At 34.9% G+C, this 16648-nt stretch overlaps 1 protein-coding gene and 1 long non-coding RNA gene across 4 annotated transcripts in view; one reads left to right on the top strand and one right to left on the bottom strand.

Moving 5' to 3' along the window:
* LOC148977080 (uncharacterized) overlaps positions 1 to 16648 on the top strand; it is a 301169-nt gene that overhangs the window by 98715 nt on the left and 185806 nt on the right. The window lies entirely within an intron of this gene.
* Positions 1 to 16648, bottom strand: part of ext1a (exostosin glycosyltransferase 1a) — a 64236-nt gene that overhangs the window by 12369 nt on the left and 35219 nt on the right. For both annotated transcript variants that reach the window (XR_016145830.1, XM_039688846.2), the window contains exons 2-4: positions 6680 to 6773; positions 3606 to 3713; positions 2520 to 2639 (exon numbers count right to left, since the gene is read on the bottom strand). Coding sequence is in view for 1 of the 2 variants with exons in the window: in XM_039688846.2 (XP_039544780.2) it covers positions 2520 to 2639; positions 3606 to 3713; positions 6680 to 6773 (322 nt within the window). In the remaining variant the exon portion in view is untranslated. The remainder of the gene's footprint in view (positions 1 to 2519; positions 2640 to 3605; positions 3714 to 6679; positions 6774 to 16648) is intronic.

A 16648-nucleotide genomic window follows, 5' to 3' on the forward strand; every position in this document is an offset into this window, starting at 1 on the left:
AATACACACTGAATCACAGATACAGTCATAGAATACAATTGTTTGTTTACAGTTTTTGTTTGCTTTAATTTTTTCAAGGTCTGAGATGAATTATCCATCGTCGCTGTCCATTGTATGCACACTTGAGAATCTCGCCGGAAGAAATCGGTAATTAGCTACTCTTTTAAGAGTCCTGTGAATTCGGACTTTGACTACTATATAGTAGGTAGATATTCCTTAATATTCAACAATATTATTGATCTGCCTGCATTGAGAAATGAACTGAGCTAGACGATTTCTCCAGAGCGGCTATATATATAAATTAACTCAATTATTCACTTTTTTTACAACAAAAAATGAACCACCACTGAACTTCAGCTGGAGTGTGACGCTATTTTCTTCTAGATCTGCTGTACAGCCGAAACAAACTTTGTTGCATTATTTTTCTGTTCTCACTGTAAAGCGGCTTTGAAACGATCTATTATAAAAAGCACTAAAGGTGACTTGACTATTTTGAGATTTGAGACTTGAGATTAGGAATGCAGAATCCCTTAGAGTTTTTAAATCCTCCCTTAAAACATACTTTTTTAGGGTGGCTTTTATGTGATTGTGTGATCACTGTGATTGTTATTATATTTGCCTTTTATTTTATTGCTTGTTTCGTTTTTATTGCCTAGACTGTTGTGTATCTTTCTAATTCCATTATTTTTTATGTAAAGTGCTTTGAGATAATACTTTTAAAGGCACTATATAAAATAAAGTTTTATTATTATTATTATTATTGACTACGATTCGGTTGCAGCCTCTGATTAACATGGTAAAGATCGCATACAACATCGCATGACAAACATTAACAAGGCTCAAATTTCATGAGCGTTTAAAGAGCATATCTTTCATAAACATGAGGGAAGCAGGACCAAAGCCATGTTTATTCGGACACATATTAATGCTCGGTATCACAGATCCACCCTTCGAGACCTGACCCGGGTGTCCGCTTACACACCGACAGCAATCCAGCACATCTCAGAACTACAACACTTCCTCCAGGGACAAGTGTGTGAAACCAGAGCCTGAGACCGGCCAGATGGAGCTCCGTTTCATTCAGGAATAGCTCCCGAAATTACTGATCACATGCAATTCATTCTATTGGGAAGGTAAAAGAATTTGTGCAAATTTTTTGCACAAATAAAAAATGATAATTTGTGCAAAAGCCACCCCGAAAAAAATATATTTTCCGATTTGAAAGAAAATTTAACCTTGTGCATCAATTAAAAAAAGTTAAAAAGATAAAAAGAGGACAAAAGAAAAATGACATAAAAATGTGACGCTTTGGAGCACAGACTTAAGTTTGGTATCATTTTAAAGAAGACCCTTTGCAGATTATTGCTGAAGTAAAAAAATAATAATAAGTAAATCAAAAAGTTATATAGGTATAAGTTTATGAAAATTATTTATAAAAAATACTTTTATATAAAAATTATATTTTATAAATCAGGTTGAACTCAAAACTGCAATAAAATCAAAGCCATAAATCTAAATAGGTTGTGTTCCAAATTTGAGGATGATATCTCAAAAAAATGAGCTTGTTTGGGCGCAGTAACATATTTTCCCCATTGGGTGGCAGCAAAACCCCACTGGAGCTCACAGTGATTGGATTTGAATTTGCAGTTTTTCTCTCTCAGTATTACAAACACACACATATTTATTTTATAACACGCATACTAACCACACTCTGACATCCATACCAACACACCCACACAAATATTGTTGCATAATTTATCCAGTTGGCTCTATAATATGCCGAACCAGAAAACAGGAACAAAGCGATATTTGTTTTATAGGCCAAATTAAAAAAAAATTGCACCATCTGATAAAAAAATAGTAAAAAATAAAATTTTAAAGCCTTGCCATCAGAATAAAAGCCTCTTAACAAAGATTGCATCATTTTATAGTTAACTGAACCGGGGATTAAAAATGGCAGTTTTAATGGGGACATTTTTGTCCAAAAGGTGCTGAGAGGGAGTATTTTTTGTATACATTTAAGAAAATGACGGTGAAATAGTAACATTTCAATAAAAATACACACCTATGCCAAGTTTTTTGCAGTTAGCTTTAACACAGGCAAAGTGATCAAAAAAACAAAACTGAAAAGGACAAAAATGTCCATAAAGATGCACAAGGGTTAAGCTTTTTTTTTTTTTTTTTTTGCATTGTAACATTATGTGAGGGGAAATGTATACTTCTCATTATGGCATCTGTGACTGATTTTTATACATAATGAGCATATTTATGCTCATTTTGCCTGGATGATTCTCATTATGGCATTCTCATTAAATAAAATGATGAGAATTACAAACAAACCCATAATTACATCTGATTCCGGATGCATTACAGTAATGAGAACTGTGCTCAATAATCATGAAAATAATCACAATGCAAAAATCTTGATGAGCCTCGTTTTGTGCAGTTTGTCTTTAGGGTAAATTATGAGCCGGGCAGGTTCATCCGATCATGTCTGTAACGCAGTGAGAGATGTTCACCTCTAATGTAGTGAGCACGATCTTCTCCACCGAAGAGAAGTACGCTTCCCACAGGAACTGCGTCTGCTGGCGGAGAGACAGAATGCGGTCTTGATGGATGGAGCGAACCGTCGATGGGATCTGGGAAGAGAGGCGAGCAGTTAACGTTACTCGACAGGCACCAGTTAAAATAACTCAGAGGAACTGGGATTACTGGGTTAAAACGCAAGTAAAGGAAGTTTCGAGAGTAGAGTAAAGGAAGAGTTCACCCCAAAAAGTGAAATGTAATTTCAGGTTAGTGTTTGGGTGATTGATTGAGTGAACTATAGAGAGCCTAAGTCCCGCCCCTCCGCTTCCGGCTCATGGGACCTTATTTCGGAAAAAATATGAGTGGTAGTCAATGGCGAGAGACAAGTTATCTTTTTATTCCATCTGAACTGTGCCCTCAATTACACATATGATGTTTGTCAATTCAAAAGATAATTCTGAAAGTCAAAAACGTCGCAGTTTGTCATACAACAGAAGAGTAACATTTAGTTTTATGTGAAAATCGCTCTATGAACTACATCTCCCAGGAAGCGAAACAACGAGCGAGATCCGCTGCTCGTGTGTGTGCAGTCACTCGGGTATGACGGCGTAACGTTACGATTATAACGTAAGACTATAGAAACAATAACAGACAGCCTCAGTAAAGTTAGCTTCATTCATTGAGAGAAAATGTGCGCCTTTGGGGTTTGTAGTTTTTGTAATTATGTATTTTCACAGTCTTATACCTCAACGGTTTTACATCAAACTGCGACTTTTGTTACTTTAAAATGTATCTTTTAAATTGACAAACATCAGATGTGTAATTCAGGGCACAATTCAAACCAGATCAAAATATTTGTTGTCTCTCGCCATTGACTACCATTCAATATTTTTCCAAAATAAGGTCCCATGGTGGTCGACCGGAAGGGGAGGGACTTACGGCACCTGATTAGTTGCTATGTGGTTGCTAAGGGGATGTTGTTGTGTGTGCCAGTCGATGAATTGCAGTTTCAGTGACTTCAGTGTTTGAGTGTTGACAGAACGCATGAGCTGAGCTGCTCTCTAGTCCTGATTTATTACCTGTAGAAGAAGTCTCTCGTCCCCAATGACGGCAGCCGTACGCCAGTCGATGATCTCTGAGAAGGGAAGCTCCCAGCCGTTACTGAGCATGACGGGCACACAAGCGGCCTGAGAGAGAGAGAGGCAAGTTAAAACAGGCTGAAGAGAAATAAAGCAAGCGTCATGAAACTTTTATTAGCTTCTTGGACTGGAAAGTCTGAAACCCAGAGAAGCTGTGCCTGAAGAACCGTGTGTGTTTATCAGATCAGTCGTGTTTCCGAGCTCTCAGAAATCTGGCAGCGACGGAGCGAAACACAAAGCGTGACTCTGCCTGTCTGAACCGAAGCCTCACGGGTCACAACAATCAAAGAGGACGACACATAATCAACAAACAGAGCCTGGCAGACAGTACAAATATAAAAATATATTTATAAAGAAATTCTAGGCTATAAATACACAAATATATATATATATATATATAATGTATGTTTATGTGTTTGTAATATTTATATATTAGAAACATTTATTTATTAAATTTTATTTATACATTATGTATTACATACATAGGGCTGTGCAACAGTGTATATTATTGTTATTATATAAAATAAATTATTATTTATATATAATATAGGCCTATATTTTTATATTAAATGCATATATATATATATATATATATATATATATATACACTATATATATTATATAGATTATATATAATATATATATAGTATATACAATATATATATATATATATATATATATATATAAATAATTATATATAATATATATATAGTATATATAATATATATATATATATATATATATATATATATATATATATATTTATATATATAGATTTTCCTGGTTAAATAAAGGTAAAAAAATATTATTTATATATAATATAGGCTTAGTATTTTTATATTAAATGCATATATATATATATATATATATATATATATATATATATATGCATTTAATATAAAAATACTAGGCCTATATTATATATAAATAAGATTTTATATATATATATATACACAGTATATATATGAAGAGTTCAGATGCAAAAGCCTCTAAGTGCCATTTGAATTTTTCTTCTAGAATGATCATTTTTGTCAAGCTTGTATATTTAAGTTCAGTAATTTCACTTAAATGGCAATGATAATTACCTATTAATTGTTATTTAAGTGAAATTACTGAACTTAAATATACAAGTTTGATAAAAATCATCATTAAAGAAGAAAATTTCAAATGGCATTTAGAGGCTTTTGCATCTGAACTCTTCATATATACAGAAATAAGTTTAACTAAGATTACTAAAAAACGAAATATATATAAATAAATAATAAAATAACATAACAACATAACAAAAACTGTAATAAAAATTATATAAATTATAACTATAATATATATATATATAAATTATATATGAATTACATAAATCATACTACAATAACCATGTCCAATAGTATGTTTTTTTAAACATGTACCATAGTATATAAAAGTGGTAATATTCAGCACTCAATTCAGAGTATTAACATAACATCATTCTCAGACAATAAGACAAAATCCACTGTTTCCCATCATAACTGTGTGTGTATTTTGCACTGGCCTGTTGTCCTGTCCTTAATCTGTTAATCTGCTCCTCATCTGACCTCCTTCATCTCTAATATCATCCTGCTGTTATGGACTAATCCTTGCAGTGTCATTAACCAGCGCTTCAATCTGCTGAAATACATACAGACCAATACCGAGAGCTAAAGCCGGCGTGAGCTCCAACACACACACACACACACACACACACGGGCATCAAAACCCTCCGTCAGGCAACCCTAAACTCCCACACAATTCAAAACTCAATATATAATGGCCTGTTAAGCCTCATATCTGCACAACGCCAGACAACCTGAAAGAGCACAGCCACACAATAGCTATTACACGGGCATGAGCTTCACAGAATAGTGCTGGTTACGGATAAAGGTGTATTCTCTCTCTCTCCCTCTCTCTCTCTCTCTCCCGTTCTGGTCTTCAGTCCAAACTGAGCCCCATCCACACTACTGCGTTTCACTTTAGAAATGGAGAATTAAAACTAATATGTTTGTATGAATGTCTACATATGAATGATGTATTGTAGATCAAGCCTTTTCCCCAAAGTGTCACCGACCCTTTACATTTTTAAAACTGATAATATCCTATACTAAACTGACAAACCATATATCATTTAACAAGCTTACAATCTCTAGTTTCCATATTTGGTGACTGATTCTCAACATAAATTACAGGGCAGCAGTAATTTATCAATTTGCAACAAGAATATTTTCACACTCCTGAGGCGTGTTCAGACCTTTATTTTGAAATAGCGATGAAAAATCATAAAAAAAAAAAATTTCATGTTTGTTTTCGTGCCAAGAGTTCAAAAGATAGCATCCATTCAATTATTTTAGAAAAAAAAGGTCTGAAAATGTTTCAAATATAAAGAAAAAAATGATGATTCACCATTTGTGATGTGGCAGCGAGCTAATGAACATGTGCTATTTTTTTTCTTGTTTTCTATGTTTCTTAGAGGTTGAATTTATATTAAAACCAGCCAAACTTCTCATACTACTTCTAAATAGGATGTCTACTTCATAAATTGTATGAAAATAATGGTTCAAACATATGGAAATGGGGGCGCCCTTATATGGGCAGTGATGGAGTCTAGTTGTGCCCTAGTGGAAGCGTTTGGTACTGCGCACACTCGCACTGAAAGCTCATTTTTTTAAATATCAAACTAAAATTTGAAGCACAAGTTGTTCAGATTTTTGGCTTTGATTGTTTCGCAGTTTTAGAGTTGCCCAGGTTTTGAAAAAATATATTTTATATAAAATACAAATAATTCAATTTTTTACCTAAATTTTTTTTTATTTCATTTATACAAACAACTGCCAATCTTATGTCTATATGCCAACGCATTCTTGAATAATAACGATTTATATTTAAAAAAAGGGGGGGGGGGGGTGGCACCTAAAGGGTTAAACTAGCATCTCAATAGGAAGAAACTGTCATTTTTATAATAAATACTGCAATATTCCATGATAAACCCAAAACAGCGAGTATACCTGCAGAGCCTCCAGGAAGCGGAAAGAGCCCAGGCGCCGTCCTCTCGGCACGAGACAAAACGTGGAGTTATGCAGCATTTCTTTATAGTCGTACCTGACGAGGAAAAGGAGGAAGAGTATATTAAGAACCGTCCCGAAAACATCCTGGCACGAGAAAACAGGAGGTGCACATCCTATTCACATGGAAAATCAGTTAGTGCTAATCACATCTCACACAGACGGCCTGAAAACACACATGCACTGTAAAAGAAACAAAACATTTTCCAGTTTAAGGGACGAAAAACATAAAAGCAACAGAAATGAGTCAAACACAGATGAGTAACACTGCTGAAGAGAGTTTTCCTGCATGCATGAATAAATTATGCGGTTATTGGCCGCTTTTGAGGTACAAGCTTCTGAAACTGAAAATAAATCCCAGATATCTGTGCTTTGTTGTGCCTTCTGAAACCTGAAACTACAGCCCTATAAAGCTATACATGGATATTTATCAATGTATTGTGAATAAGATGAATTTATTGGCTGAATGTGCTTTATTATGAACAAACTACTTGAAAAGTAGTGACGCTGTTTAAGACAATAGTTGAGAGAACCTCAAATGCATCACATTTATCTGTGTTTTGCTTTAACCCTTGTGCATCAATTAAAAAAAGTTACACATAGGTAAAAAGACAAACAACTGTCATAAAAATGTGACGCTTCGGAGCACAGACTTAAGTTTGGTATCATTTTAAAGAAGACCCTTTGCAGATTATTGCTAAAATGTAAAAAAAATAAATAATAATAAGTAAATACAAAAAAAAGTTATATAGGTATAATTTTATGAAAATTATTTATAAAAAATATTTTATGTAAAATATATATTTTATAAATCAGGTTGAACTCAAAACTGCAATAAAATCAAAGCCATAAATCTAAATAGGTTGTGTTCCAAATTTGAGGATGATATCTCAAAAAAATGAGCTTGTTTGGGCGCAGTAACATATTTTCCCCATTGGGTGGCAGCAAAACCCCACTGGAGCTCACAGTGATTGGATTTGAATTTGCAGTTTTTCTCTCTCAGTATTACAAACACACACATATTCATTTTATAACACACATACTAACCACACTCTGACATCCATACCAACACACCCACACAAATATTGTTGCATAATTTATCCAGTTGGCTCTATAATATGCCGAACCAGAAAACAGGAACAAAGCAATATTTGTTTTATAGGCCAAACTTAAAAAAAAATGACACCATCTGATAAAAAAACAGTAAAAATAAAATTTTGAAGCCTTGCCATCAGAATAAAAGCCTCTTAAAAAAAAGATTGCATAATTTTATAGTTAACTGAACCGGGGATTAAAAATGGCAGTTTTAATGGGGACATTTTTGTCCAAAAGGTGCTGAGAGGGAGTATTTTTTGTACCTAATGCAAAAAATGTTTGTTTTTTTTTAAGAAAATGACGGTGAAATAGTAAAATTCCAATAAAAATAAACACCTGTGCCAAGTTTTTTGCAGTTAGCTTTAACACAGGCAAAGTGATCAAAAAAACAAAACTGAAAAGGACAAAAATGTCCACAAGGATGCACAAGGGTTAATAATAAAACAAATGTTGGTTAGCTTGAGACACCATGGCGTTTAAAAGGGTTGCAGAGATTTATCTTCTTAATGCCGTGTTCACGTAGCTCTCAGAAGTCCCCGTTCAGGCTCTTGACCTCTCGACCTCTGCTTTGTGCGTTGGTCTTGCGCTACGGTGGGATAAAAGCTTCAGCAAATGCGTTTCCGTCGGCACTCGGATTAAGGAGCTGTTTGGAATTCCTAACGCGGCATTCCTCCTTTTCGGCCCGTCGGCTTCCCCTCCCTTCTTCTCTCTTACACATTCTCGCCGGCACTCCCACGTTCTCCTCCATCTTTCCTCCAGTGAGTTATCAGTGATGCTGTGCATTATAATGCGCTCTGGCTTCTCCTCTGCTCTTGAATGAACAGACCCGTGGACCGACACTAGCGTAGTGCTGGGCGGGATGAGCAAACATTTATATCACAGTATTATTCAAAATGATGGTGTTTTTTAGCCATGATTAGGTGAGTTAAACACATTTTCTACTGATTGAGAGAGGAGAAACTGCAGTCGTTTGCCCTATTTTACCGTCATGAGTGAATAAACATTTCACACTATTAATACAGGCTTGTAAGGCCCCACAAAATGATGCGGTTTACAAAGAGATCCGCCGCGATCCCAACGTTAGGCCTACTTAAGATGGTATTTTTATGCGTCACGTACAGTACACACTTATACAAGGGAAACTCGAAAAATTAGAATATGGTGCAAAAGTTGATTTATTTCAGTAATTCAACTTAAAAGGTGAAACTAATATATTTTATAGACTCATTACATGCAAAGTGAGATATTTCAAGCCTTTATTTGTTATAATAGTGATGAGCTTATGAAAACCCCAAATTCAAAATTAGAATATTGTGAAATATCTGTAAGCCATAATCATCAAAATTATAACAAATCAAGGGGCTTGGAGTATTTCACTTTGCATGAGTCTATTAAAATATATTAGTTTCACCTTTTAAGTTGAATTACTGAAATAAATGAACTTTTGCACCATATTCCAACGTTTCGAGTTTCACCTGTATATATAATATTTTCAAGATTTGTTATCACAAGATATTTTCTTTTGTCAAATCAACTTAAATAATTTATTTAGTTCAGATAACATCTAATTTTTAGTTTCTGATGATTAAATCATTCTCCTTCATTGTATTAACTCACTTTTTCCAGTTCAATCAACTTAAAAAAGTAAGTAACCAGGTTTCCTTTAAATTTTAAATTAAACCAACAATATTTTTTTACAGTGTAGAGAATATATATATATAGCCAGCACTGAAATGTAAAAACAGGTCTGCTGCATGGACAGTGCAATTAATATCAAAATTCAAACACAAGAAGAAATTATTTACGAATAAATATAGATATGAAAACAGGTTTTTGCAACAGGTTGCTACATAGTAGTAACAAAAAATTGGCAGTATGCAAGTGCCATGTGAGCATATTGAATATTCTTACTGATTATTAATTAAGTGAAGTCATAGATGTTCAAGAGACTGACTGAGACTACACATTAAGCGACATGCACTGGTATTGCGGAATATTATAAATTCCTATCATAACAGAAATAAACACTGGTATGGGTATGAACCGGTATGGTGCCCAATGCTACGCTAAAGCTTGCGGATGAGAGTCGGTCATGTGGGAATGACCTCGGATGACCCGTTGGATCAGTAGGCAACCTGATATAGGGCCGGGTAATGCACTCAAAAGACTTCATAATTCATCAGAAGCACAGGGCTTATCCTATCAGGTCATTGCGTGCGACTAATATTTTTAATATGATTCTTAACTCTTTCCCCACCAGCGTTTTTGAAAAAAAGTTACCAGCAAGCACCAGCATTTATTTATTTCATTTCACGAAAATGTCATGCCGTCCAGAATATTTTGCTGTGTGAATATCTGAACATGCAATAGATCAAAACAAAAAAAGAACAGAGCCTCTGCTTTTTAAATAAAATAACCTGTTTTGGTAACACTTTATTTAACAGTGTCCTTCTTACATTTGTTACATGCTCTTACTTACGTGGGTCGTCGGACGTGCAAACCTCCTCTATCTCTAAGTGTGCAAAAGGCATCAGAAAAAACAGGGAACTAGAAACGAAGGCTGCCAAACTGTCTTTGTTATGTTTACAATTGGCATTGTTGCCATAGCAACCAGTTGGCATGGGTGGCAATGTTGCCATAGCAGCCGGTTTTTATGGCTGGCACTGTTGCAATAGCAGCCGGTTGTTATGGCTGGCACTGTTGCCATAGCAGCCGGTTGTTATGGCTGGCACTGTTGCCATAGCAGCCGGTTGTTATGGCTGGGACTGTTGCAATAGCAGCCGGTTGTTATGGCTGGCACTGTTGCCATAGCAGCCGGTTGTTATGGCTGGCACTGTTGCCATAGCAGCCGGTTGTTATGGCTGGCACTGTTGCCATAGCAGCTGGTTGGCTTGGCTGGCACTGTTGCCATAGCAGCCGGTTGTTATGGCTGGCACTGTTGCCATAGCAGCCGGTTGTTATGGCTGGCACTGTTGCCATAGCAGCCGGTTGTTATGGCTGGCACTGTTGCCATAGCAGCCGGTTGTTATGGCTGGCACTGTTGCAATAGCAGCCGGTTGTTATGGCTGGCACTGTTGCCATAGCAGCTGGTTGGCTTGGCTGGCACTGTTGCCATAGCAGCCGGTTGTTATGGCTGGCACTGTTGCCATAGCAGCCGGTTGTTATGGCTGGCACTGTTGCAATAGCAGCCGGTTGTTATGGCTGGCACTGTTGCCATAGCAGCTGGTTGGCTTGGCTGGCACTGTTGCCATAGCAGCCGGTTCTTATGGCTGGCACTGTTGCCATAGCAGCCGTTTGGCATGGCTGGCATTTATGCCTTAAATCAGATTAGTGGAAATGAGAGTTGCTGGTTTCACCAACGCTGCCAACCCGCTTGTAATGACTGTGTAATCAGAACAAGATTAAACCCGTACTTAACGTCCCGCCCCGACACACACACACAACTTCATGATGTCTCAACATCCTCCACATCCACAGATGAACTGAAGATACTGAAGCTCATCCAGTCGGCTCGAGTCTACGGTAAACTCACGGCCACAGAGAGATTTATGATGCTATATTAAAGTGTATTCACATAATATCATAAAGTGACTCGTCTCCTCATGTGTGGCTTAATGTACAAATCTCATGGTCATAAAACAGTGTATTTAATATTATAATATTATTTGTATCTGTTAAATCCTCCGATACAATATTGTTCTGTGAGCTGCTCTTTTATAGCCAAAATAATCTTTAAAAATACATGAAAAAGTATTAAAGCATATCATTCAAGCCAGGTTATGAAGCACTAGATGGAAAATCCACAACATTTGTATTTTTGAGCATGCAGTAATATGAGTAGTAATACCATGGTGCAGTATCAAGGTTTATGGCATCGCAATCATTCATTCAGTATCACTTTATTCAGCAAGATGCATTCAATTGATCAAAAGTGTCCCACACGTGACATATATCGTTCCATTGAGTTATTATTAAGTCATTCCCTTTTTTTTTTGACTGAACTAAAACACCGGGAAAAATTATTACAACATGGCAGGATTTAATAAAATGCAAACGTTCATTTATTTCAGTAATTCAACTTAAAAGGTGAAACTAATATATTATATAGACTCATTACATGCAAAGTGAGATATTTCAAGCCTTTATTTGTTATAATTTTGATGATTATGGATTACAGTTTATGAAAACCCCAAATTCAAAATTAGAATATTGTGAAAAGGTTTTCATATCTGTAAACTATTATAACAAACTAAGGCTTGAAATATCTCACTTTGCATGTAATGAGTCTATAATATATTAGTTTCACCTTTTAAGTTAAATTACTGAACTTTTGCAGTATATTGTAATATTTTGAGTTTCACCTGTACTTTTGTTGGATCTTATTGAGATTATTTTCTGTTGGATTTTTACACTGTAAAAAAATATTATTGGTTTAACTTAAAAAAGTAAGTAACCTGGTTGCCTTAAACTTTTAAGTTGATTGAACTGGAAAAAGTGAGTTAATACAATGAATGAGGTTAATTTAACCATCAGAAACTCAAAATAATAAGTTATCTCAACTAAATAAACTATTAAAGTTGATTTGACAAAAGAAAATATGTTGTGATAACAAATCTTGAAAATATTTTTTACAGTGTATGGAGGGTGAAGCTGACTTCTAGATTGGCCTATAAAAGCATAATCACAGCCGTGCGCTCAGGAAAACACCCATCTGGATGGTTAAATGTTCTACATAAACCCAACGCAGGGAATTAGCAGCTAACTTTTAAACAAAGCACGTTTGGTATAAGAAACTAGGCCAGAGTCACAAGGTCTTCGGTCTCTCCAGTCCAGACTCAGGAAAAGTACAGTCGTAACTTTCATTCGAGTTACTCTTGACCGGGGTGAAAGGCTAAAGGCTACTGGAGAGTTTATCCACGCTGTCAGATGGTCCACATAGATGTCTGGCCTCAAGGGCAAATACTGCGGATTAATTATCCACTGCAGACTGTGTCATTAATCATAACCACTAGAGTTAATATCATCCTGCGCTGTCCTGTAATTACGCCGGGAATTCACACTTAGGAAAACATGGGATTTATTCTGCAAGCTGCCATCATCAGAAAAACCCTTGTACTCGCCACATCAATCCAGGTGTGTTCATGAAGAGGACAGAGGTCAACAAGTTTAAAACTAAACCTTTCAAAAGTGTAATTTACATTTTTTTTTATATATGCTACTATATGCTGCATGATTTATCGAAATAAAATGGCTAAGTGCTTAAATAAATAAATATACAGGTGATGTACAAAAGTTAATTTATTTAAGAAATTTAACTTAAAGGTGAAACTAATATATTAATATTATATAGACTCATTACATGCAAAGTAAGATATTTCAAGCCTTTATGTGTTAAAATTTTTCAGGTTATAAAAAAAACCCCAAATTCAAAATTATTGTGATAAGATTTTCATATCTGTAAATCATAATCATCAAAATTGTAACAAAAAAGGCTTTAAATTGTATTCTAATTTTTACTGTAAAATACATTTCATTACTTATTTTTTATATGTAGGGCCTATTACAATATATTTTTTATTTTATTTAATATTTTTATTTAATAATAATCAGAATAAAATTATTATTATTATTGAAATTATTTTGAAACTAATATATTATATAGACTCATTACATGCAAAGTGAGATATTTCAAGCCTTTATGTGTTAATATTTTGATGATTATGGCTTACAGCTTATGAAAACCCCAAATTCAAAATTATTGTGATAAGTAGGGGTGTAACGGTACATGTATTCGTATTGAACCGTTTCGGTTCGAGGCTTCCGGTTCGGTACGCATACAAACCGAACGGTTGTTTGGACTATTTTTCCTGCCGGCAAAATTCGTGCTGACGCGGCCAACACAACGTTGCGCAACATCAAATGGCAAGCGTAATGAAAGCAGAACGAAACTGCGCTACTCGTTATGTGCTTCACGGATCGTTTATCAGTTCGGACCAGCAACATCTGTGCAGCGCGAGCCGATCTCGATCAAGCAACACTGTTACTACACAGCGCTAAGAGATCCGGTAAAGAAAACATTTGAATTCGCCACTGAGGTAATAACATCGCTGCGAGATCTAGTGAGATGCATTCACATTTCTCCGTTATTAACCGTAGATCTCTATTAGATCAAACGGCGCTGTCATGGAAACCAGGAGAAACATTGTGCCGTGAATGAACTAGTAATACTTTACGTCCACCAGCAACATTCACCATGGATTTAATATAGTAACACTAACTGGAACCAGTCTGGCTGGAATGGTGAAATGCTTTCAAGTAGGCTACTTCACACATCTTCCAGCACTTCAAAATTCAAACATTATCTAAATAAATATATATATATAAATGTTATTTTTAATGTGATGACCAAAACATTATTTGTTCATCCTTCAAAGATGACCCCCATTTATAAACCTGAAAGTTTCAAGATCTAGGAAAACTCACACTTATTTAAAAAATATTTTTTCTTTAAACAAATAGAAAATTTCTCTGGCATTTCTTTCTTTTTGCTGTATCGGAAACGTACCGAACCGTGACTTGAAAACCGAGGTACGTACCGAACCGTGATTTTTGTGTACCGTTACACCCCTAGTGATAAGATTTTCATATCTGTAAATCATAATCATCAAAATTGTAACAAAAAAGGCTTTAAATTGTATTGTAATTTTTACTGTAAAATACATTTCATTACTATTTTTTATATGTAGGGCCAATTACAATATATTTTTTATTTTATTTAATATATGTATTTAATAATAATAATCACAATAAAATAATAATTATTATTATTTTTATTTGAATTATTTGGAATTTTTTAATTCGGTTAAGAGTGAATGATTCAATGACTCAATCATACCGACTTCACTTGTTTCATTGCAGGATGAATCAGCGTTTTTGAACAAATCATTTGAATTATTAAATGAAAAATGCATTTTTAACAATCACTTGTCGCCACCTACTGGTGATGTAACAGATACAATATTTTAAGCATCGAGTTACTTTCAAAAAGGGATTTACTTTACTTTTTTAATCGCTACCATATACATCAGTGTTTATATCCCAACTATCCCAGTATTTCTGTGATAATCTGAACTATTGTAACAGAAATAATGATCCTGCGAAACAACGCTCCTGCTTTTCCTTTCTCCGTGAGAAGCACAGCACAGTCCTGTCTTTGAGATTTCCCGTCCTTATTAAAAGCGGAAAAGGAAGGGTCAGGGGTCAGTGACCCTGGCAGCGGCAGTTCGCGAGTCACAGAGACGCTAATGATCAGGCTAGCTCTGCCGAGGCCCGACACTGGCGGCGGTCAACCAGCTATGGCTATCAGGAGTGTGTCTGTACACATGCACACGTCTGGGTGTCGCTTCCCGAAATAGGTGTGTGTGTGTGTTTTGTTTGTTTGTGTCTGGACGGGACAGGTTGACCCTGACCATCTGCTCGACCCCTAGATGCTGCTCACATCCAAATAAACCATCATGTTCTTTTGCTCAACATCTTGTTAATGTGCAACCAGTGCAAGTGCAGGACACATTTAAAGAGGAAAAAGCTGAAACTATAGGACAAACAAGGTGATTTAAAATGCACATCTGACATACTGACATGGATCATTTCAGCACACAAACAAGGAAAATCAACATAACAACCTATTTTACTTTCCAAGTGACACTAAAATATGATTGTGATTTTAATGGTAAAAGACTAGAAATGCTACAGTGAAAAACTTTCTGTACTGTGAATAACTGATAGATCTAACTGTACATTTAATGTAATTTTACAGTAAAATACCGTTAAAATTTGGTTTTTGGAAGTGAAAAAACAAAACAAGTTGTACAATTTTTTTGTTGTACAAGTACAAAGTTGTACAACATTGTACAATTCCCAAATTCCCACAATTCCCTGCGTGACACTTTGCATTTGATGTATTTTTGTTGAAATAAAAGTTTGTTTAGTTTTTTTTTTTCCAATCAGGCATGTACATTAGGGTTTTATGTTACATTTAATGCTGCTAAAGTAATTTTTATTGCATTTTTTAAATTTCATGTGTGTTACTATGCTAGTGTTTATATTAATATTAACTTTCTCCTCTAACCGTTGATTGATCATGTGACTCATCTCTGCTGTGATTGGTGGTTGTCAGTGCATTACAAAGCAGATTAGTTCTTCAATCGATACTGAAAAACGTCTTTTGCTGTAAATTTAAGTTAGGTCTGTAAAAGCTAAAATGTTGCTACCATATTTTTATGGTAAATTTCTGGCAGGTTTTTTTTTTTTTTTACCGTATAAAATTTTGGTACTTTCCTGTTATCCAGCACACAAACAAGAAAAATTTACCTATTTTACTTTCCAAGTGACACTAAAAAATGATTGTGATTTTAATGGTAAAAGACTAGAAATGCTACAGTGAAAAACTTTCTGTATTGTGAATAACTGATAGATCTAACTGTACATTCAACGTAATTTTACAGTAAAATACCGTTAAAATTTGGTTTTTGGAAGTGAAAAAACAAAACAAGTTGTACAATTTTTTTGTTATACAAGTACATTGTACAATTCCCAAATTCCCACAATTCCCTGCGTGACACGTTGCATTTGATGTATTTTTGTTGAAATAAAAGTTTGTTTAGTTTTTTTCCAATCAGGCATGTACATTAGGGTTTTATGTTACGTTTAATGCTGTTAAAGTAATTTTTATTGCATTTTTTAAATTTCATGTGTTACTATGCTAGTGTTTAGTGTATGTGTGAATGACACACACTTCAATATATTAATATTAACTTT

The sequence above is a fragment of the Pimephales promelas genome, chromosome 12 (genome assembly GCF_988280905.1).
Source record: "Pimephales promelas chromosome 12, fPimPro1.hap1.1, whole genome shotgun sequence".
NCBI classification, from domain to species: domain Eukaryota; kingdom Metazoa; phylum Chordata; class Actinopteri; order Cypriniformes; family Leuciscidae; genus Pimephales; species Pimephales promelas.